A 23,096-nucleotide genomic window follows, 5' to 3' on the forward strand; every position below is an offset into this window, starting at 1 on the left:
CTGCGTGTCCTCCCAGCACCGGAAGTCCAACTCAAAATTTTCAGAGCTGTCAGCCGTAGCCTTTATCGTATTTCTGCCGAACAAGAGAGAAAACAAAAATATCAGAGAGGGACGCGGATCCCGATCTTCCGACATTCGATCCCGGATCCGCCGTCGTCTGAATAACACTCCACCAAAAGTTAAAAAAAAAAAAAAAAAAAAAAAAAAAAAGGGGAATGCACCTTTCTATCGTACGTACGGTATTTTTCTATTCCAAACGGTAGGAGAAAATCGCCATTGCGTTTCTACGATAAGTGATGAACGTCCGTCCTCCCGGGCAATTCGAACTTTTGGCGGCAGAGGGGGCGATCGAAGCGGTTGGACGTTCGAACCGGCGTCCGGACCCAACTTCGAATGGCCGAAATGGAGGGAGAGAAATTAGAAGCGGAGAAACTGTTTGAGGCGGTGGAGACCATCATGAATCCGTCGATCGGCCAGGAACGGAGAGGAGAAGCTTATCGGGTAACTCGGCCGGCTTATCGGTTTTCTCCGTCGTTCGTCGGTGTAGCCGGGTCACGCTTTACGAGATTTTTGTTTACGAGTGCGATTCTACGTGCGCGTGGAACTTACGTATTCGGCCGATCTCACTTTTAAGTAAAATTTACCAAAAGTAAATGCTATCTTCGGGTAAAAGACGACTTTCCGCGGTCGACGATCGCTCGGAAAACTCCGAAATCTTTGAATTGTCTCCATCGGATTTGCTAGACTCGTGGACCGTCGCTTTGTTACGTAAAAACTCCCGCTTTCGACGAAATGTACGAACCAGTTAAATCCATAATGGTCGAGCTCTCTCGTCCCGACCGAGCGAGCCATGCTGGATTTCGTCATTCTGGTCTACCGTTATCGGCCGAATTCTCCGCCTGTTCTGTGGCACGCTGTGGTTTGATACATTGTTCCCCGCCGTGTCTTCTCTGGACATTTTGATGCAATGTGCCTGTCTTTCGCCTTCTTTCCCTATGCCTCTTGACTGGGAGATGTGCCGGTTCTGATCAGTGCGCGTGTGCTTGGAGGTAATGCCGACGTCTCATTGTGCCTGTCTTTCCCATCTGCTCCATCCCATTTTTTTTATTGGTGTAGGTGTTCTTTTTGCTGTCCATGCCTGGACATGATGGAACTTTTTAAACTTTGTTTGCCCTGCCAGTTTGTCTTCAACCCAGTGGTGACTGGCATCGAGACTGTTGAGTGGGATGGTGGTGTGTCCGTTGGAAATGGTAACAAAAAACTGCTTTAAAATGTGTATCTGTTATCCAAAGTTTAAATTTAAAACATTTACTGTAAAGCTAATCAAAATGTTTTCAAATTGTGAGAAGAAGATTATATTAACTTTATTAATAGAGTTATATGAAACAAAAACTGTACAAAACTAAATTGGATAACTGATTTAAAATTTACGATAATTAATTTATAAATATAGCCAATATTCTCATTTTACAAATGTTTTAGGTGATAAACTGAGCATATTGTCTATACGTGCATTAATATGCTAATGTATTAAGTTAGCACTTAAAACTTTATCAGAAATTTCTTGTTTGGTACCAAAATTTTCTGCACATTCTTGCACCATTTCGTTTTTGTTGATGTCGCTCGTTTTTAGATTTCGCAATTGAATTTTTATTGCCTTACTTGACTTCAGTTGGCCGTAATTTATTCCCGTCGATTTGTCATGTGATATTTTCTATTTTTGGACAAAACACTAAAAAAATTAACAAAATATTCTATTAAGTTGTGGTATCCCTTGCATACAAATTAGGTAGCGTCGAGAAAAATGTGCAGTTTTACCCGTCAGAAAAGAACCGATGAAGCAATGCCATCTAATTGCCGGTCCCTTAAGAGTAGCTATTCAAAGTTACCGGATTGTATTTTGAAACAAAAATGTTTAAAACATTATTCTGAATTATATCCGTGAGATTTGTCATTATCTCCAAAGGGTTGTAGTAATCTGAATAATTTCGGAATGATCTGGCTAGAGAATACTCTGATGTTCTTAGAATTGTACGGTCCCTGACAAAAAAATTTTTATGGAAGTAAGCTGATTATTGTTTACGATTATCCTGCATTGAAATGACTAGAATGTTGCTTGTGGTGTTCTAAATCACAGTTATCTTAAATGACAAAGAGTTGTGATGGGTTGAAGTTGGCGGATCGACGATCCTATTGCTCTGAGGGAAATTATAAGTCTAGTAAATATTCAGCATCTTTGAAAGATAAAAGGAAATTGCCACTCTTGTTTACAGTTGTATTTAATTATTCTTGTTTCTCTGTTTATTTTTTTGTAATAAAATATGACATTAATTTCTTCTTTTAAATCCAAGTTCCCAATTTTTTTTATTGATGATGTCGTGTCTTATTGCTTTGTAATTTGATTAACCGATCCTATTTTCCTCAGTTTATTTCCTGTCTTTATTGAACTTGACTACTTTCAGTTGAACTTTACCTTTATCTGTTTTCACAGTTTACTCAACAGTTTGTCTTGGCATCTGTACTCTTCCAATCAATCCTTTTGTTGTTCTTGGATGTTTTGATACATGTGTTTGTAGGTTTAAATGCAATCCATAAAATTTCCTTTTAAATGTAATTCTTGATTTTTCTATTACAAAGAAACTCAGTAGCCTCACTCTTGCTGTCCTATATTTATCCCATTTGTAATCTCAATGTAATTCTCTGTTTACCTGTAAATGTGATCCCAAATATTTCAATCTGTTAATTTTTTTAACTGTCTTATTACAAAGTCTAATTTTTTCTCTATTTTTACAAGCCAAATTCCACAAGTTATGTTTTCTTCCTACTACTTGTTCAACCTTGCATCTTTACCAAAAGCTCTTTCTAGTTCTTCCTTACTATTTCTTATTCATTAATCAAACTTGTATTATCTGTGAATAAGATACATCAAGGTTCTCTGATTTTCCAAATCTGCAATTATTATTTGTAAATCCTTACTAATTTTTCTGTAATAAATTGTCTAATATAGCATTTTTAACCTTTTTTAAGCCCAAGGACTAGTAAAATATCTGAAAAAATTCTACAGACTACTTAGTTAATTAAGCCTAATATTTTTAAACCTATGTGAGTATTACCAGTATTTGGGACAACATGGACATACATTTATAACATAATAAATTTTTAAAGCGTGTTTTGTATACTTAGAAAACTTAATTAAATTGATCTACCTGGCATAGATCTAGACTAATTACTACTTATATTAATCCTTTTTCTCAATGTACTTTTTATAATTCTTTCCAATAGTTTACAGTTCTTGTTAGTTTCGCGTCTCTCATAGTTAATGGCATCCCATTTTCCATTATATAATGGTATGACCTAGTTATTTTATCTATTTGCCAGATCCTTTCCCTTGAGTAACCTATCAGTCTAATTAATCACTCAATCCTTACATTGGCTAAAAGTTTTTGGATATATATTGGTATGCTGTTCAATCCTGTTGCCTTACCTCTCTAATGTGGAAATTGTCTTTCCACAAACTTTTTCACTATTTATTCTTTGGGCTTTCTATCTAACAAAGAAGATTATGACATTGTTTTCAGGCAGGAATGGATAGGGCCATTGGGAAATTTCTGGAGATGCCGATCACTTTTTTATTCATAGGTGTTGGCACTGGTACATAGATTTCTCGCACTGCTTGAAAGTTCCATCCACGTGCGTCTTTGGGGCTTTCAATAATAGAGTTTGCATGGATAATTCTATTAAAAAAATAGAACAGATACGACTACATAAATTAAATATAACTCCCAAATACAATGATGGATTATATAGGATGAGTCAAAAGTTCCTTGCAACATTTTCATTTTAAAAGTATTGAAGATATATTAATTTTTTTAATGCATTTATATAAGAAGGCATGTATGGAGAATTGAGTGGAATCATTTTTGTTGACATTGACAATCGCTTTTACTACTAATGACAGAAAATGATTTTCAAGGTTAACAAAAAGGCTCCACCCGATTCTTCACGCATGACTTCCCATGTAACTATATTAACAAAATTAATACATCTTTGATATTTTCGAAATGAAGAGTGTGCAAGAGCCAGCCCTCTGTATTTACTTGCCTATTGGCTTTCCACATTCTCTACCATGTTATTGACTTGGTATTCTGGCTATTTAGTGGAGAAATAGATTGGTTACTTGTTTTCTCCTCTTTCTTTGAATGCTCAGATTGCTGCACTGATCATAAATAGATAAGAATTGGTTTAGAAAGGCTGTGGATAAATTTGAACAAAACTTAATTTCAGTTTTTGGAATTTTTATTTATTTGATTGTGTGTGAATTCTTTATCCAAAAATTTAGATCTCATTTGATCTAAATCTTGGGTAAAGGAAATTCATGCTTGTTATACAGTTAGACTTTTTACTCATTTTGTAGTGATGCTTAACATTGGATTGCTTGAGTTTATTGATACAAAGGTCCCTCTGCCAGTAACAAAGCTTAAAAATTTTAGACAAAATATAGGATTATGGAAGTAAGCTGTTCTGTTTCTTGGATTTTCCTCCTGCAGACTATTTCTTTATCCGAAATCGAATTGATATTAATGATCCAGTCTCACTGGAGTTTCGCATGTTTTGGAATGTTCTGTCGGTCAGTTAAAATTGAAAATAATTATTTTCACAGGCAGCAAATGGGTTAACATTAGTTTAATTTTTCAGTAGGTTATTTACACTGAAAGATTCTTTGACAAAAAAGTGAATAAATGTTTTAAGTAAAACTTCAAATTTCATTGGTTTAATGTGTTGTTTTCTCTAGTTTGATTATTAAAGAATTAAGAATATGGTAATTAATAAGTTAACATTCTTTAAATTTAATAATCTAAACCTTGAAATTGTGTAATGTTTTAAATTTTGAAAATTTAGATTCTGATAATTGTTCTATTTATAAATGGCTTTATTATTAATCTAGGTTTTATCACAATTGGTTTTATTTTATTATGACATTTTATATATTGTAGTATAAGATAATATGTTTTGTAATGAAAATAAACTTTATAATTGTAGATATGTGAAAATTTTAAAGAGACTTCGCCACTCTGTGCGCATTGCGGATTACTTTTGTCGTCGATTGAAAATCCACCCGTAGTTCGTCACTTTGGACTTCAGCTAATAGAGCACCATATAAAGTAAGTCTTCTAATGGAGTTTGTTTATAATAATTATTTTAATTATGAAAAAGTTTAATACGGGGTTCTTAGGAAAGCCCATAACCCTTTATAACTTAAACCACCTGTCAGCACTGTGGAAGTAATTGGCACTTATAGGAAAGTGACTGTCACATTATGCACAGTCCATTGTATGTGATTTTAACATTCTAGTGGTGAAATACGGAACTAAAGAAAACTAACTCGGAACTAGCAGAGATGGGCAGAAAAGTCCAATTACAAAATGAGAGATTATTTATCATTTTGTACTCAAAGCAATATTTGGTTTAGCAGAAATACCTTTCAGGAAAGAGCAGAAAAGGCTAAGAAATTGTCAGCAGAAAACCAATTTCTGATATTTGGCAACAGAGTTATTGAGTATGGTGGTTGTTCAGAATGGCTGTCACAGTCATTCAACTTTACACTGATGACTTCCTCTTTTGGGATACACAGAAGATCAAGTGTATGCTATGGTACTTTCCACCATGACAGATTTAAAGGAATGCATCATCAATACCTGCAATTCTATAATCCCTGCAATGCTGCATGCTGTTAGAGATGACATTCTGCCCCAAATCCAGAAGTGCATTGTCACCAATGGTGCACACTTTGAACACTGTACAAGAGATTACATAGCAGATTGGTTGAGTAGCATTTCATCTGTGTTGTTTTGTACATAAACATTTGCTATGTTTTTAGTCTTTTCTGCTCTTTCCTGTAAGTATTTCTGCCAAACCACATTTTGTTTTGTACTAATTAAGCAGTGTTCTTACATTTCGTAATTTGACTTTTTAGCCTGCCTCTGTGGGTTTTCAAGTTAGTTTTCTTTAGTTCCATATTTTACCATAAGGGTGCTAAAAATCTCATTTATTGGACTGCCCATGATCACCTTCCTACGGCTGCCAATTACTTCCATTGCAATACGACAGATGATTTAAAAGTTAAAGGGAGTTCTTAAGAACCCTATATATTAAAATTTAATTTTTTTTATAGTTTGAGAAACTTTTATGAAAAGTATTTTAACGAGCTTTGATGATTTTATTACAGGTTTCGTTGGAATTTCTTATCACAGGAAGAAAAATGCTGCATTAAAAACAGTGCAATGAATTTATTAACTAAAGTAAACTTTTACTACATTTATTAACATTTTAATAAAATAAAAAATATATATTATACTTTATAATGGAAATTATCATAAGTATGGATGTTTATAAATCTAAAAATATATTTAATTATATTAATTTATTTAAATTAGTATAAGATTTTCCACTCTTTATATGGGGAACAAAATAATAGAATAGAAATATATCAAAATAGAATTACATACAAAATTCAAATAATTGAGTTTAAAATATACAGGATGAGTTAGGAGGAGAGAAATGCCTTGGGAATGATGTCAGCTATATTATAGCTACTAATTACTAGTTAAATTTAGACATCTCTAGGTCAAATTACTTCATATTTAATCAGTAATTAGTAGCACTAATACTTAGATTAAAGCCAAACAATTGCCAGATTATATCAGTAGTAATCTGGAAATCATTTGGTTTTAATCGAAGAATTGGGTTTATAGATGTTTATGATGACCTATACTAATATAAACAGAAAATTTTATATCAACATGGGTGTTATTCTCAGTAGTTTTAGATATACAGCTGTATGAAAGTTGCTCACATACAACAATAAAAATGAATAGCATGTGTTTTACATTCCAAACAAATGCTCAAAAATCAAAACCCAAACTTCAATACACTGTACAACTTGTGTCTGAACATCATGTGTCATTTTTCTGAGATAGTGGTGATGACTACTATGTAACTTAGAGACAAAGTTCAAGTCTCATTGCAGCATCTCCTGGAAACAGATGTTAGACATGCTGATAGCGATAAGGATGTAAATCAAAAGAATGTAATGTTTGATTGATTTGGTTTTAAGGAGTATTGAAGTTTGGGTTTGATTTTGGAGCGTTTATTTGGAATGTAACACTTCATTCATTTTTATTGTTGTATGTGACTTTACAGCTGTATATCCAAAACTACTAAGAATAATTCCTATTTTCATATAAAGTTTTTTGCTTACAAGACCTATACTATTATTCTATAAGATATTTTCCTTTCCTTTTGACTGAAGCTAAATACAATAAATAAATATACAGAAACTAGTAGTCAAACTGTGACAACATGATGCCATAATAATAAAGATAAATAATGTGTTTAAGTAACTTTTTAATATAAAGCAAAAAACAAAAAAAAAACAATAAAATTTACACCTATCATATAAAAATACAAAAGTTAAATGCAGGGTATTATACAAAAAACATAAGCAACAAGTCATCACAGCTGGTCAACACAGATTAAACCTTCTAGTTATGTTATGTTAATATTGCCTCAAATCTTTTATTATAAAATGTTTTTGATCAACTGTAGAAGTTAGTTAATTTTTCAGGGCACAAATTCTATTCTTGACGAAGAAGCACACATAAAGGATGGAATGTCAAGGATCATCGTAGAAATGATCAAGAGAGAATGGCCTCAGCAGTGGCCGGAACTTTTAAATGAACTAAGTGAATTGTGTAAAGTCGGAGTAAGTTATATTTGGATAAGAATATAGCTTGGTTTGTCAATTTATTCTTTAAATATTTTGTCATTATCTGAATTATATTGCAAATATAAATGTAGGAATAGATGAAATTTATCTTGCTTTATATTTTAAAATGTTTAATTTTGTCAACAGGAGACTCAAAAAGAATTAGTCTGTCTCATATTTTTAAGGCTGGTGGAAGATATTGTTACTCTGCAAAATGTTCAAAATCAAAGAAGAAGGGAAATATATCAAGCTCTAACCAGTAATCTACAGAAAATATTTGTATTTTTTGTTACTTCTTTAAAGACTCATTACTATGAATATAAAACCTTGGTTAGTTAAATTTACATTATCCTATATAGTTAGAAATAGATTTTGTTTAATATTTTGTGTGTACCTTAGGTTACCATATAAAACTTCTTATTGATTTTTGTAAGATTGAATTGAATTTGAGGGAAAATTCATAAATCTTTGTCAAAAAATTTAATTTTTAGATCACAAATTTATAACTATTTAATTTATATATTATTTAAAGTGTGTTTGTTTATGTTATTAATGATACCCTATCCTGCAAATGCCTGCTGATATTAAAAAGATATATTTGTTAGCAGACATCATTAGTTAAAAATGCTTCTAACTTTCTAATGATGATATTTATATTATTTCCTAAAAATGTTTGCTTCTTTTTAATAAAAAAAATTTTTAAATGAAACATTTTACATATTTTAATATTCATTTCAAAGTAAATATTAAAATACTTTATTAAGTAATAGCTGTTTTCAATCTAACAAAGAACTTCACAAATGTAAAAATATTAAAATATTTTTAGGTTTTGTTTAATTAAACTTTATTGTTAAACTCCAAATCTTTGCAACAAAAACACAAGAATTTAATTAAGCATCTATGAGACACGGCATTTCTTGTCTAATGATTTTTTATCACAATAAAAAAATTTCTAGTAAATAAATATACTTGTTACAGTTTTAATTTTTGCATTTTGTTTCTATTTAATGAATAGTTAATTATTTTTTGTGGTTACTTTCTATTTTTTCAAATTCATTTAGACACAAGTTTTATGTAAACAATAGTAAAACAATTTTAGTTCATTTTCTGGACTGAAATTTTCATTGACATGCAACACAACATTGATTTTAATTTTATCAACACAACACTTAAAATTTACTAAATTTTTTTAAATATTCTTATATTTTTAAAAATTATAAATGAATTAAATGTATTATTTTGCACAAAGTGAAGAAATATAAGCCAGAATTTTATAAAAATTAAGTTTCTTAAATGAACATGTATCAGACTGCTGTGATACTTTTGTTACGACATAATATTTCTTTTCTATAATAACAATTTCCTCTTATTCTCTCTTTAGCTTAATAATCTGAAGATAATGTAGAAGACTATAAATAGTAGAAATTAATTTAATAAAATCTTTTAGTAGTTCATATTTTTTGTTCTCAAAATATAATTGGACAATTTATGCTATTGTTTTCGATGGAAGAAAAATTTCGAACTAAAGAAAGTAGTAAAATTTCATCTGTAATTCATGACAAATTCCTTTACTATTAAACTAGTACAAAAAAAATTTGTAAATATTCTTGCAGATTAAATTTAAAAGAAAAATTTTAAATATGCCAATGATACTGATAAGTATTAGTAGCATATTGTTACATTGTTTCCAAATACACAAAAATAAATGATCAAATTAGATACATAATATACTGAGTGTACCATAGGAGTTACATTTATCCTTGTTTATTCTTTTACAGAGAAAACACAACACTGAGTAAGGATGAACAAATTTCAATTATTTTGATGGGGTGGAACTAACAATTGATGTGAAGTCACTAAGGATTTTAACAGGCTGCATCCAGACTTTCCACCAGACTTTCCACTTGGTTGTCTGGTTGCAGCCCAATAAATTCTTTGACAACTTCTTGCTGTCTGTAAGAAATTGCCAAAACTCAAACTTGTTCCTCCTTATTTGGTGCCAAGGTTTATCTGTAAAAGAATAAACAAAGATTAACATAACTCCTTTGGTTCCAGATTTATGAATTCAGAGTCTCTGTATATACCATATATACTTGTTACTGAAATGTATTTTGTTTTTCAAATTTTAATAATAATTTTAATTTCAAAGCTTAACTTTAATAAAAATTAAATCTTAATTAAAAAATGTAAGTATTTTAATATTGAATTTCATGTAATGAAGGTATATTTAAAAAAAATTATAATTTACTGATAATAATTTTAGTACAATAATAATCAAAATAATAATTTGTAAGACAAATAATTTATACTATATCTGTCAATTAAACGAATTATTTGGGAAATTTAAACTTTATTGATCAAGTTGTATTATGTAATAGAGTAATATGAATATCTGATATTTAATATTAATGATTTTTTTCAACTTTAATATTTTTAAATTAATAATAATTATTATTATTATTATTTTACAGAAAAGTCAGTCAGAGTTGGAGAAATACAGAGTAAGTTTTCTTTGAACGTTTCATTTTAACTTTAAAAATGAATTACATACAAAGTGTATTTGTATTTTTATTTCTTGGAAATATAATCAAAGTAATACCTTTGTTTGTAGTTAAAACTTTAAAAGTTTATATTTAATCAAAAAATTGATTTACAGTGAAAAAAATTAACAGTATATTTCATTAATAGAAAAGGAAAATTGGAGCATGGAACATTATGTAATTTAAAAAATAAATAAAATAAAAAATATATGGCAATAGGATGATGACTGTGATTAAATGCAAAATAAAAATCTTTTTTATACATCATACAACATCAAGAATATAATAAATACTAAAATATTGGTAGCATTGTATTAATATATCATCTTAATTTTGAGGCTACTTAGTCATGTTCAAATGTGTGTTAAAGCATCTTTAATGAATTAGAAATAGATGTATTTATTTCTTATATTGGATGGTATATAAAGAAGACTTTTGTCTTTATTCTTTACTTTTTATTTTGTAAAGAAAATCTGTAGACAGTTTTTAAAATTGTGAATATTTTTCTAATTATTTAAAAAATGTAGTTGAAATAAACTGTGTATTAAAAAGTATTGCTAATCTAATACGTATATAGAATTTATTTTAAATGGTCAGTAGACTACAATTAATGTTATCTTAATTTTAAGGGATGATAATATATAGTTCAATCAAACTGTTGGTGCCCCAAAATAATAATATGTCATTTTACCAAGTTATTTTTTCAATTATATCATTCTTTATTTAATCATTACTGTTATACTGGCTTTATGTGCTAATAAATAAACTTTCAAAGACACCAAGAACAACAAAAACGAGATTTTTAATGACATAAACATTTTAATCCATATCAAATGGACATTGTCAGGTTATTTAGATTAAACACAAAATAATTTTTAAATATCTATTTTATTTTGTGTTCAATATATACAGTCTGATGATGTCCATTTGATACAGATGAAAGCATTTGTTTTTTATTAAAACATCTCATGGAAATATTTTTGATATGCTTAATTGTTTGATAATAGTAATTTAACAATATCATTATTACTTTTTTAATCCTGTGAATTAAAACAGTTCGCATTTAATAATAAATTAATTTGCCCTTTTTAATATGGTCTTTTTAATAATTCTAAATAATCTTTATTTAGTCTTGGTTATTCATGTGTTTTCTTGACCTCTTGCTTAAAGGAAATCTAAGATTGGAACTTAAGAGCCTATGATTAAAAATAAATATTCCAATATTTATGCATATACAGTGCAGTTAAATAATAATTTTCATTTAATTTTTCTAAAAATTTTATTATGTGATTACGGCATGAAATTCTGTAAAGAAATTTAATATGATATCATATTAAACAATTGTTTATTTACATTTTTAGGCGATGGAGCATTGCAGATTATCTAGTACAATTTTATTAACTCTTGCCGGATTTGTAGAATGGATTCCAATATCACACATTATTGCTGGAGAAAGTCTTCTTTTGCCAGTGTTGTGGAATATTTTAGAAGATGACGTCTTGCAGTTACATGCTGCAGAATGCTTATTATTAATTGCGGGTCGTAAGGTAGGAGAAACATAATCTTTAATAGAATCAATGAAGTTTCTTGATATTAAAAGAATGTGTGGTCAAATATACTTTGTCTTAGAATTTAATTTAGAGTTTGTTATTACAAATAAAGGAAAAAAATATATGAATCGTGCAATGCCATAATGTTGTAAATGCCAAATAAGAAATTTTTCAGAAGAGGTAAAAAAGACTTTTTCTAATGAATGAATTCATTTCAATTTTACAATAAAATGGTAAAAAATTCACTAGGTTACAAATTCTCTGGAATATCAAAATGATGTAAATATAAGCTGTAACATTTTAAGTGCCGAAAGTCACATGACTTGCACTCTGGCTCTTTAAACGTTATATCTTCACATAAATTCATCTTCAAAATACAGCTACTTACAGTGCCAATATTGCCACAACATTCTTTTGCAGCAGAAAACATTGCATTTAGAATTCATTTCTTTAATAAAATGTATTTAGAGAAAAATGGCGTTTAAAACGTTATGACATTGGATGCTTCATATAGTTAAAAGCATAATAACGTAATATAGTTTGTCAAATTATAATTTACATTAATCTTAATGGAAATAAGTACAGAATTTGAATTGCTGATATTAGATGTTGTAATGCTTTGAAAATTCTAATATTTAGTAAATTTTAGTTAATTTACTAAAATTTGGGGCAGATGCCATTTGTCTTTTGGGGCTTTCTCTGTATTTTGTAAAAGAAATAAAATATACTAAAAATATTATTTGGGTATGTGCTGCTTAACAATGGCACGTACTATACGTAGAGGTCCAAAAAGATTATAACAGAACTTAAAAATCCATAGCCTCCCATACCTGTTCTATGATTACATATGTTTAGATATGCAAATAAATACTTACATTGCATTACATTTGTTCTGTATGTAGCCTATATGAATAGTAGACTAGACTATAAAAGATATCTAAGTACACTCTATAGTGTTTACTTAACAACATATTTCTGGAACATATCTTAGTTATTAAGAAGCACATACATGTATTTGAAATATAGTAACCAAATAACATAAGTGATTAATTTATCTTGTTTTATTTTTTATAGTCTATAATTTAGAATGTACAAATATAGATAGATATATTCATGTTATTTTATTGATTGAATATTTATAACTTTGTAAATAAATTTGACTATTTATCTTCTATCTTTAAGGGAAAAACAGAAGATAGGAAACCTCTTCTTACTCTGTTCAGTGAGCCAGCAATGTCTTCTATTTATTCAGCTGCAAGGTAAATATATAAACAAAAAAATTATGATCGGTTAAAAGTAAATGAAATATATACTAAATATCAAATTTAAAGAATTGAGATTTGATAATTGATTTTTTATTAACGTTGTTGTTTATTATTTTTGTTTACATTCTAGTATAAATTATTTCTATGTAACTTGTGTACTAAATCATTTAAAATTTGTTAATTTTACTACATAATTTTTTTAAAGCATTTTTTCCACAGATGTAATGTCTCACAAAATTATAGATTTTGACATTTGGTACATTTCTGTATGCATCAAATAGTGCCTCTGTTAACCGTGATATATACTAAAATGTATTGTAATATTCATCAATGAGTTTATTGGTGCAGCAACTGATGCATATCATAAAGTTATTTGACAAAATAAGTCTGAAAATGCCATTATAGCTGTTTTCCTGCTGCCATCATTTTAGGTCACCAGATGTTCTGGTAAAAGCTTATTAACATGTTCACTGGTGTATCATTTTGGCTGAAACCGATGCATACTGAAATGTACCCATTGTAATATATTTTAGAAATTTATGATGTTTAGAGAAGAATAACTGTACATATTAATGAAATATTACTTAATGTTGTTAAATTTAAAGCATATCATTAATATTAATCTGTGAAAAGTATTCATTGTTTTTATTATTTTTTAATATTTTTAAAAGTATTTAAATAATAATAACCATACAAACAATTTTGGGTCAATTTAAATCATCATAGTGGTTTTAAATACAACTGATATTGTGATAACTTAGTACTGTGTAGGTGTCAGATCCGACAAGAAAAAGTTGGTGTCAAGTGTATAAAATATGTGTTTTTTGATGTCATATTGTTGGTCATTTTTAATAAAGAATTGTTTTTATCTTCAAGTTGTTTACCATCTCACTCTTGCTTGAATTTGAAAAAGGATAAAGATTTAAATTGACCAGAATTGTTTGTATGGTCGTTATTACTTAAATATGTATATAATCCTTGGGATTACACAATTTATATTTTTAAAAGTGTACTAAAATAAAACACCATTACATATCTGCTTCTCACTCTTTCTCATTGCAGTTCTAAGAACTCTAAAAACATTAAAACTTAAAAGTATAGCTTTACTTTTTAAATTAAATCTGTTCATTGAGTTTAATGTTTGTTTCACAGTAAAAATAATTAAATTTTATCTTATTCTTAAGAACTATAAATATCATATAAAATGATTTTTGTAACCTATTATTAGAAAATTTTATGAATACTTGACATTGCATTTAACCAACTAAACAATAAAATTTGTGTGTCTGTTAGTATTGCTGCCGATACATCTTTAATTAGTGAGCAGAAATATACTTTTCTGAAAAAATTGTGCCAAGTTCTTATTGCATTAGGAGGACAACTTTATGCTTTATGGGTAAGTATTTTTTAACTATTATACAATATTTTTCTGTATTATCTTATAATAAATAAAAAGAGGAATACAAATATAGACATCTGTTAACTTGATTTTTAGATTAATTTCAAATGATTGCTCGATTAAATCAGGCTATAATAATGCTGCTATTTAATAATTAAATGTCATATAATTTGGTCTAGAGTTAGGCATTAGATGCTATCTCCCAATAAATTTAATAACAGATTATTGAATTTATCAAGAGACTGTGCATAATGTTTGCCTTTAAGCCAAAGAACAATAATGCAAATAAAGAATATTAAAATTTAAATTTTTTTATTAGAAAATTATATGCTTTACACTGTTTACAAGGAAAGAAAAGTGTATATGCTTTCAGAAATCATTATGATTCATGTTTATGTTTAAATGATTGCTTTATTCACTTAAACTTAAAAGATCAACACAATAACAAGCAACTGGTTGTTGGAATCTAACATTTTTGGCTATTTACAGGCCATCATCAGGATGTGCAAACATTCAAAAATGAAAAATGTTCCAATGTAATATTCAAATTACAAAATTCAAAATAATTAATATAAATAAACATTATAAATGCATAGAAACAAATATAAAACAGTATAAAACATTATCACTATCAAGTTAATAACATAATTAAAACTTCAGCACTTAAACATTCTGCAGTTTTAATTACATTAGATTTTCTTTAATCTGTGGCTTGTTTTGTTGTTGTTGTTTTAATTTTTATTATGATGATTCTTTTAAGGATAAAAGAAAAAACACCTGGTTTTCTATTGTTTTAAGCTTTAGTGTAATAAAACAAATTTAAAATAATAGAAAATAAAAATAATTCTGTTCCAGTCTTAAAAAACTAGCTGTTTTTAAATATCACATTGGCCCAAATATAAGTCAACTTCCAATTTGGGAGTCTTAACTTTTTGAAAAAAAAAAAAAATTAGGACTGGAATATAAATCGACCTTTTATTATTAATTTTATTTGCATACAAAAAATTAGCAATTTACTTTAAAAAAAGAAGTTATCAAAACAACACTTCATGTTACTTTTATCTTCCTCAGAACTTGTCATCATTCCTATTTCTTTTTTATTAATTTGATTCCCATATACAGTAATACCTTGTTAAGTTGGCCATCTGTGACGAAGGTCCAAAACGTTTAAGTTAGTGGTTGTCCAGGTTAGAGAGGTTAGCTTTCCTGCAGACATTACACATCTACACACATATCACATTTCTGATCTATGTTTTGCTAAGTATAACGAAACAAATATCAGTTTTCAATATTATCACAGAATTTGATGACCGAAAATGCATGTCAATATAATACTGTACATGTGTTACATAGTTCAATAAAGTATTAATGTCATTAAACCAACTTTTAAGGTATGAATTGTAATGTCTTGTCTACATTGACATATTTGATCTTTTAATAAAATGAAGTTTAATTTATAAATATTACTGTTAATTTATAAATTTGAAAACTATTTTCTATATATTTATAATACATTGATTTTTAACTTGAAATTTTTTCAGGGTGTAGATTCTGAAATAACCGTTCCTGTCACATTTCCTATTTATTTAAATACAGTGTTAGCATTTACGAAGCATCCGAGCCAGGTAGGTGCAAAATTCTCAAGAGAAGTACATTTTAATTATTATTTTATTATATTTTAATTGTCAAACAATAACTTTTTTAAAACACAGAAAAAATATCAAAAAAATGAATTAAGAAGTTTATTATACAGTCAAATCTTCTTAATTGAGGCAGAGCATTAGTGAAACCTCTTGTATGTGGCTTACGGAATTGTGCTCGTTCTCAAAATCTGTTTGATTGATTTTATTAAACTTTGCAATTTCCCATTAATTTCAATGAGGAATCCAAAAATGTAATAAAAAATGGTTCCATGACTTTGTTTTTGAGATATAAGGTTGTTGCATGAGTGCGCACAACAAAATGATATTGTATGATGTTCTACAGTTGCTTGCACATCTTTTATGGGCTTATAGAATTAAGTGATTTCCTCAAAATTTAATGAGCCAATTTTGATAAAATATTCCATTTTCCATTAATTGTGGTGAGGAATCCAAAAATGTAATGAGGGTTTATTTAAATGTAAAAAATAGGAGTCCATAACTTCATTTTCAACATACAGAGGTATTAAATTGACAATATCTGTGCTCCCTGACCTGACTGAGGACTCCTAATGGTCAAAAATAAAAACAGCATTACATGTGTCTAATGGAAAATAGTGCAAAAAATGAACAAAACGCAAGAACAAAGCAGTCACCATTGATGGCTTTGTTCTTGTGTTTTGTTCATTTTCTGTTCCTATTTTCCATTAGATGCATGCAATGCTGTTTTTATCATCTCTCTGTATTCGGCAAGTCCAAGGATTGTCTCTCCTGTTGTGGGCAGGTATAAAGATTGCCTCTCCCGTGAATGGCTGGTACAAGAACAGCCTCTTTTTTGGTGGCAAATGCAAAGTTCACCTGTCCACATTTATACTGATGGTTCTAAGATGGGTGACGAAGTGGGTGCCGCTTAGGCCATGAGCTTCACAATGCTTGCTTCTGTTTAGGTACACACTGATCAATAGCACAAGCAGAAACTTTAGCCATTTATATGAGCTTAATTCACATTAGGCATAGGAAGGACAGAAGACACTACTTACACTATTGCATTTATTCTGACAGTAGGGTAGCTTTGCACAGGATTGTGAAGTCTAATAGCCACTTAAAACTCGTCCATTCTCAGACACTTAGACAACAACATTAGAATAAATTTCCGATGAATCTCAGGTCATGCGGTGGTTCTCGGCAACGAGATCACTGACCTTCTTGACAAACAAGTTGCAAAGTCTTCAGTCACTAGTACTTTCAGTTACATTCTTACCTTGAATATCTACAATCATGTCAAGAAGCAAATCTTCATTCTCTGGCAAGACAGTTGGAACCATGACACTACTGGTAGGCTCAGCTACACTTTCATCCCCAAGGTTGACACTACTGCGATTTCTTGCCACTTTTACCTAGTTACTCCTCCACTGAGCTACTTTCAGGACATGGCAACTTTAAGCAATACTTGCATAGATTTAACCTTGGGGACAATCCACAATGCGATTGTGGAATTCAGGAGGACCAAACACCACTTCACTCAGTTTTTTGCTGCAGTAGGTACAAACACATTAAGGATAGTTTAATGAGAGCTGCTATTCTTGAAGGGTACAACTGGCCTTGCAACCCGCACCAACTCATTCACACATGTACAACGTTTCATCATCTACTCGCATTCATATTCCTTAGTGGGGCTCTTGAGAGCATTCACTCCGGGGGGCATGGCTTTCCCTTGCTTTGTTTCAACTATGGTGTATAGCTGCTTTTTAAGTTTGTATTTTAATTCTTATTTTCTGTCTTCTTTTTCAATTTAAATTTGGTTAGTCCTAGTTGTAAGTTAGATTAGGGACTCTTAGCTTGGTTTCTGCTTAGGTTATGATATGTTAGGTTAAATTAGATTAGGGTTTGTTGGCTTTAGTCATTTGGTTAGGTTCACCCTGGGTTATGGTAGGTTAGTTTAGTTAGTTAGTAAGCTAATATTTAAATAAATAAATAAAAATTTGGGGTCTTGCTCATTTGTCTCGTGTTGGTTTGGTTTGTTCGTCTCGTGTAGTTTGTCATTGTGTTCATTTGCTTTTCATGCTGTCTGTCTATCTGTTAAGTAGTATTAAGATTCACATTCATGTTCAGTTTCATTATTATTAAATAGTTATAAGTCTTCCTACTAACAGCCATTTCGTACTAACTTCTACACTTAGCTATTTGTGGCAGCACTGAATCATTGATGTTTGCTATATTCAGGTTTTCTTTTAGACCCTTCGGGGGACTATGGCCTTGCAGCCTAAAAACTGCACGCCAACATCAAACATAGAGGGTACTGTAGCCATACGTACGCCATTCAGAGGGATCCTATCTTTCTCTACTATCTATCTCCTCTCCCTCCTTCTTACCTTCCCCTTTTCCTTATCCTCTTTTCTGCTGGCTAAACACCTCATGTACGGCCAAAGTCTTTCTTGTATGTATGTCCACATCCATCAGGTACAAAGATTCTCTTCCATTCCTAACAAGTGCAGAGATCACTTTTTCTTTCTGGCTTTGCCTCAATTCTATCGCAATATGACAAAGTCGTGCGATGTCCTAGTATACACACTAGCAAGACTACGAAAAAGTTCAGATTATCAAATTTGAATTATTTCTTTTTGAAAATTAAACCTAGTTTTTGCAAATTTCTAATGTTTGTTAATATTCCATATTCTTTAATGTCACTTCTTCTCTTTACTCTCCTTTTCACTTCTCCAGATTTTTAATTCAAAAACTAAATTCTAATACATTCCTGTCACAAGGAGTTTACAGAAAATAGCAAATAATTTAAACAATTTATAGAATACACAAATATTTGGTAAATCTCCAAAACTCTCACATTTGAGCATGTTTGTAATTAGGGAAAGACTCTGGCCTTTCTATATACAGTCAACTCCGCATAAGTCGACACCCCAAGGGGAAGTAGAAATGTGTCGAGTTATCCGACATGATGATTAAAGCGAATTTGGAAATAAAACCACAAAACTACAATTAGGAAAATACAGTAGTGCATTATACAGTAGTATAAGCTTACAATACATTGTGTCCTTTATTTACAATTACTCTGTAGATGAAAAACTGAAAAATTCGTTGAGTGTTGTTTGTTTTGAGCATTTAACTGTCTCAACTTTCTTTTTCAATGATCACGAACACCTTGAAAACATCATCTTTGCAATTGTCAATTGCTGGCAAGTAACGTCTAAGGATTCTTAATGACTCTAGCATGAGAAAACGCAAAATTGGATTCTGGTGTGATGCTGATGTAGATTGTATATTTTCTTTTTGTTTATCTGTTATTATTTTATACATAAAAATACATAAAATGTTAAGGCATTTTTATTAATATGTATATATATATTAATAAATAAATCGACTCCCCCTCCTGAAAAAAATGAGTTTGCACCACACGTGCGGAGTGAATTCATTTTTTCAGGAGGGGGTGACGACTTATCGGAGTGTGGGACAGCAAAAGTATGTCGACTTATCCAGTGGTGACAAGTTAAACAGTGTTGAGTAAACCGGAGTTTTTTAACATTAATGCCTATGTAAGTCGGCCAAGACTACAGAGAACTGACTACTTAACCAATGGTGTCAAGTTATCTGGGTGTCGACTTATGCGGACTCAACTGTATATTTCATTTTTAACATTAAAACTTAATTCTCTTTTCAAGGATATATGTATACTAGCAGGTAGACCCGGCATTGCTCGGGCAAAAGTAACGATAGTGAAGATTAAGATTATTACGTTATAGTCAACCTTACCTAATTATAGAATTTTTTAGGTGGGTCTAAAAATATTTCGATTTCTCGCAAAAACGAAAAAACTGCATCTGCGTCTTGCACGTCACTTTCTCTTAACACTTCCATTGTTACTTAACATGTCCATTGTTGACACTTCCATTGTTGATGGAAATGTTAAGACTTAATCCTGTCCCTCTCTCCCATGAGGAGAAATTTCGAAAAATTCCTTCTTAGTGTGTACCCTAATTGTTTACCAAATTTCAACTATCAACTCCTAACCGTTTGGGCTCTTAACATTTCCATTGTTACATAACGCTTTCATTGTTGACACTTCCATTGTTACATAACACTTCCATTGTTGACTCTTCCATTCTTAACGCTTCCATTGTTGACACTTCCATTGTTACTTAACACTTCCATTGTTGATGGAAGTGTTAAGTCTTCAACTTTCAACTCCTAACTGTTTGCGCTCTGCGCTGATCATCATCATCATCATCTCGTCTTGATTATATATATATAGATGTGTAATTTAAATACAGGTGGATGGAAAGTAACTAGGCATTGAGAAATCACTATAATTTTGGTGATAATAATACAATCATAATAAAAATTGGGTGTATACATCAACCAGTGAAATTTTATAATTCCTGCATTGGTGGTATGGGCAGTGATTGAGAGAGCCACACATGCAGTGGGAAAAAAAATGGCTGACTGTTTGTCTAATTGGGAGTGAGTGCAGATTGCCACATGCTATGAAGTGTGAAAATTGGTGGTTGCCATGCAGAAACATGGCATGTGGCAAAGGGATGTCATGCCACACTATCTGGAAACAATAAAGAATTGAATTTATTTCCAATGGTAGATTTACTGTTACATTTTGGATTCATTTTTGAAGCACTAATCATAAAAGTTTATAAAAATTGCAAGCAATTACTCCAACATTACCAACTGTCTCATGAGCAGCAATGGAAACTCAAATTTGCACAAAAACGAAAAATAATTATTGACTAAAGATTGAATTCAATACCACTCATTAGCATCAAAAGAACAGAATCTGCATGAAATTTAAATTCTAGATGTGTAGTCAATTTGTTAATAAGACTGAAAGTTCATAAGTTAAATGGTTCATGTTGGATGTTTGTAATTAGAGGAGAACCTGTATTTCCATTTAATAAGGTACATGTTAAATAATCATCTCTGTGTTAGAAATATAGAAATTACAGTGATTTCTCAATGCCTAGTTACTTTCCATCCCATACATAAATAATTTAGTACATATAATGTTCAATTACGTTACAATCAGCCAATGTCAGTAACACAGATACTTGATTTATGTATCATTGACTAATTTCATTTAGAACATTTCTGAGATATTTTAGCAGAAAAACTCTTACTGTTTTAAATTTAATTTTAGAATAATTAGAAATATTTTTATTACAAATTAGAAACTGCTTGATTCTATCTTAAATATTGTGTAAAATGTAAGTTATATTTGAAAATGTGGCATTATGTTTGATTTTATAATAATTGTATTTGTTTTTAAGAAGAAAGTACTTGTTTCTTTTAATTTATATGCTTCTCAATGCAAATATACTTTTAACTCATTACCATATTGATTCTGAATCTTAGTCTCTGTTTATAGATTTCATTAGACAAAATCTGCAAAATAACCTGATATTTTTTAATGCAACAATCCCCAATAATAAAGATATGATTCAAAAATTACTTTAGAAAAAAATATATTTTAAGTTTTAGGTTGAAAACCAGGATTGATTTTTAGAGATTTCTCATGGAATATTCTTCTTTGAATATTCTTCTGAAGCTTATTGGTCTGTAGAAGTAATTCAAAATGATTAATATTGTTTTAGTTAATGGCCAATGAATTTAAACACATTAAAAAAATATGTAGAGAAACTAAAATGTCTTCATTTTCACCATGTTGAATCATCAGGAACACAGCCTTCCATTGCAGAGACATTTTATTAGAAGCTATGCCTTTGCAGAAATATGCAAAAACAGTTTAAATTCATTATCCACTTTTTGAAGAAGTTATGTATTTTTTAATTATTGTCTTGTCACTTTTTAAAATGCTAATAAAATGTCATCTCTGAAGTGAAAGACTGTTGTTCCTGGAGATTTAACATGGCAAAAATGAAGACATTTTAGTTTTTTCTGTTCATTTTATTTATTTATTGATTAATATCAACACAATGAATAAAAGTCCAAAAAGCTTATAAAATTTATTATTTATGCTTTTTATACTGTTTTATAATGTCTTTGAATGAATGAATTTTTCTTATTTCAAAGTTAAATAGTCCACTTCATACTTTTTCTTCTGCCATTGAAACAAAAAGTTGCACCGATTATGCTGATTTGTTCATTTTGGAGGACAAATGATGAAAAACCATTACAGTTAAATGTGTTCTGGGAAGTATGAAACCAAGCAATCAAATATAATCCCCACAATGTTTCTTACACTTCCAGATAGTAATAAATAACATTCAAAAAACAATGTGTGTGCGATTTGCCAAAACTTTGTGTCCAAGTGATGTAAAGTCGCATGTGTGGCAAATGTCATGACACAAAATTTCATCAGTCGGTAGTGAAAGTGTTAAAACAAATTTAAGATAACTATAATAATAATTTGAATTTTCAGGTGTTGAGCAGTTACACGCAGAACCTTTGGAGCTTGTTTTTTAATCATAAAGCCATATCTGAAGATGTCTCATTTAAAGCTGTGATTCCACAAGTTGTTAAGAGTTGTATGGATAAACTTATTAAGGTAGAAAATTCTTCTTTTTTTAAATTTTTTTTTATATGAGAGTTTATATAATTCTTTAACATTTAAAGCAACAATTAAACTTAAGCTGTGTATTCAATTGAATATTTATTTATACCTTTAAATCAAACATATTTTATGTAGTAGAATGTTTCAGATTATTTCATTAAACATAACTGTAGTTAAAATTATATGTATAGTAAAACCTAAGTCAAAGTGCATTAACTGGAAGCCATGTACGGGTCCCTGCGCAATATGTGGGGTTTTCCATATAATGCTGTCTCATTAAATTGAAATTATTGATACTTTTAACTCTATCCTATTTTCTCATTTACCCTCTGCTTTTTGATGTATCCATGATCTTCTTTTCTCTTATATTCTGTGTGAATACAAACGATTAAGATAAATGGCTCC

At 29.9% G+C, this 23,096-nt stretch overlaps 1 protein-coding gene across 1 annotated transcript in view; it reads left to right on the forward strand.

Moving 5' to 3' along the window:
* The first annotated feature begins 263 nt into the window (after positions 1–263).
* Positions 264–23,096, forward strand: part of Ranbp21 (exportin-5-like protein Ranbp21) — a 55,181-nt gene continuing 32,348 nt past the window's right edge. Inside the window, exons 1-11 of the mRNA XM_067281667.1 lie at positions 264–501; positions 5,041–5,162; positions 6,227–6,299; positions 7,625–7,762; positions 7,913–8,095; positions 10,237–10,266; positions 11,667–11,852; positions 13,038–13,114; positions 14,414–14,516; positions 16,061–16,144; positions 22,560–22,685. Coding sequence (XP_067137768.1) covers positions 394–501; positions 5,041–5,162; positions 6,227–6,299; positions 7,625–7,762; positions 7,913–8,095; positions 10,237–10,266; positions 11,667–11,852; positions 13,038–13,114; positions 14,414–14,516; positions 16,061–16,144; positions 22,560–22,685 — 1,230 coding nt within the window. The 5' untranslated portion in view covers positions 264–393. The remainder of the gene's footprint in view (positions 502–5,040; positions 5,163–6,226; positions 6,300–7,624; positions 7,763–7,912; positions 8,096–10,236; positions 10,267–11,666; positions 11,853–13,037; positions 13,115–14,413; positions 14,517–16,060; positions 16,145–22,559; positions 22,686–23,096) is intronic.

Source organism: Centruroides vittatus, unplaced genomic scaffold (assembly GCF_030686945.1).
Source record: "Centruroides vittatus isolate TY-2023 unplaced genomic scaffold, ASM3068694v2 contig_925, whole genome shotgun sequence".
Classification (NCBI taxonomy): Eukaryota; Metazoa; Arthropoda; class Arachnida; order Scorpiones; family Buthidae; genus Centruroides; species Centruroides vittatus.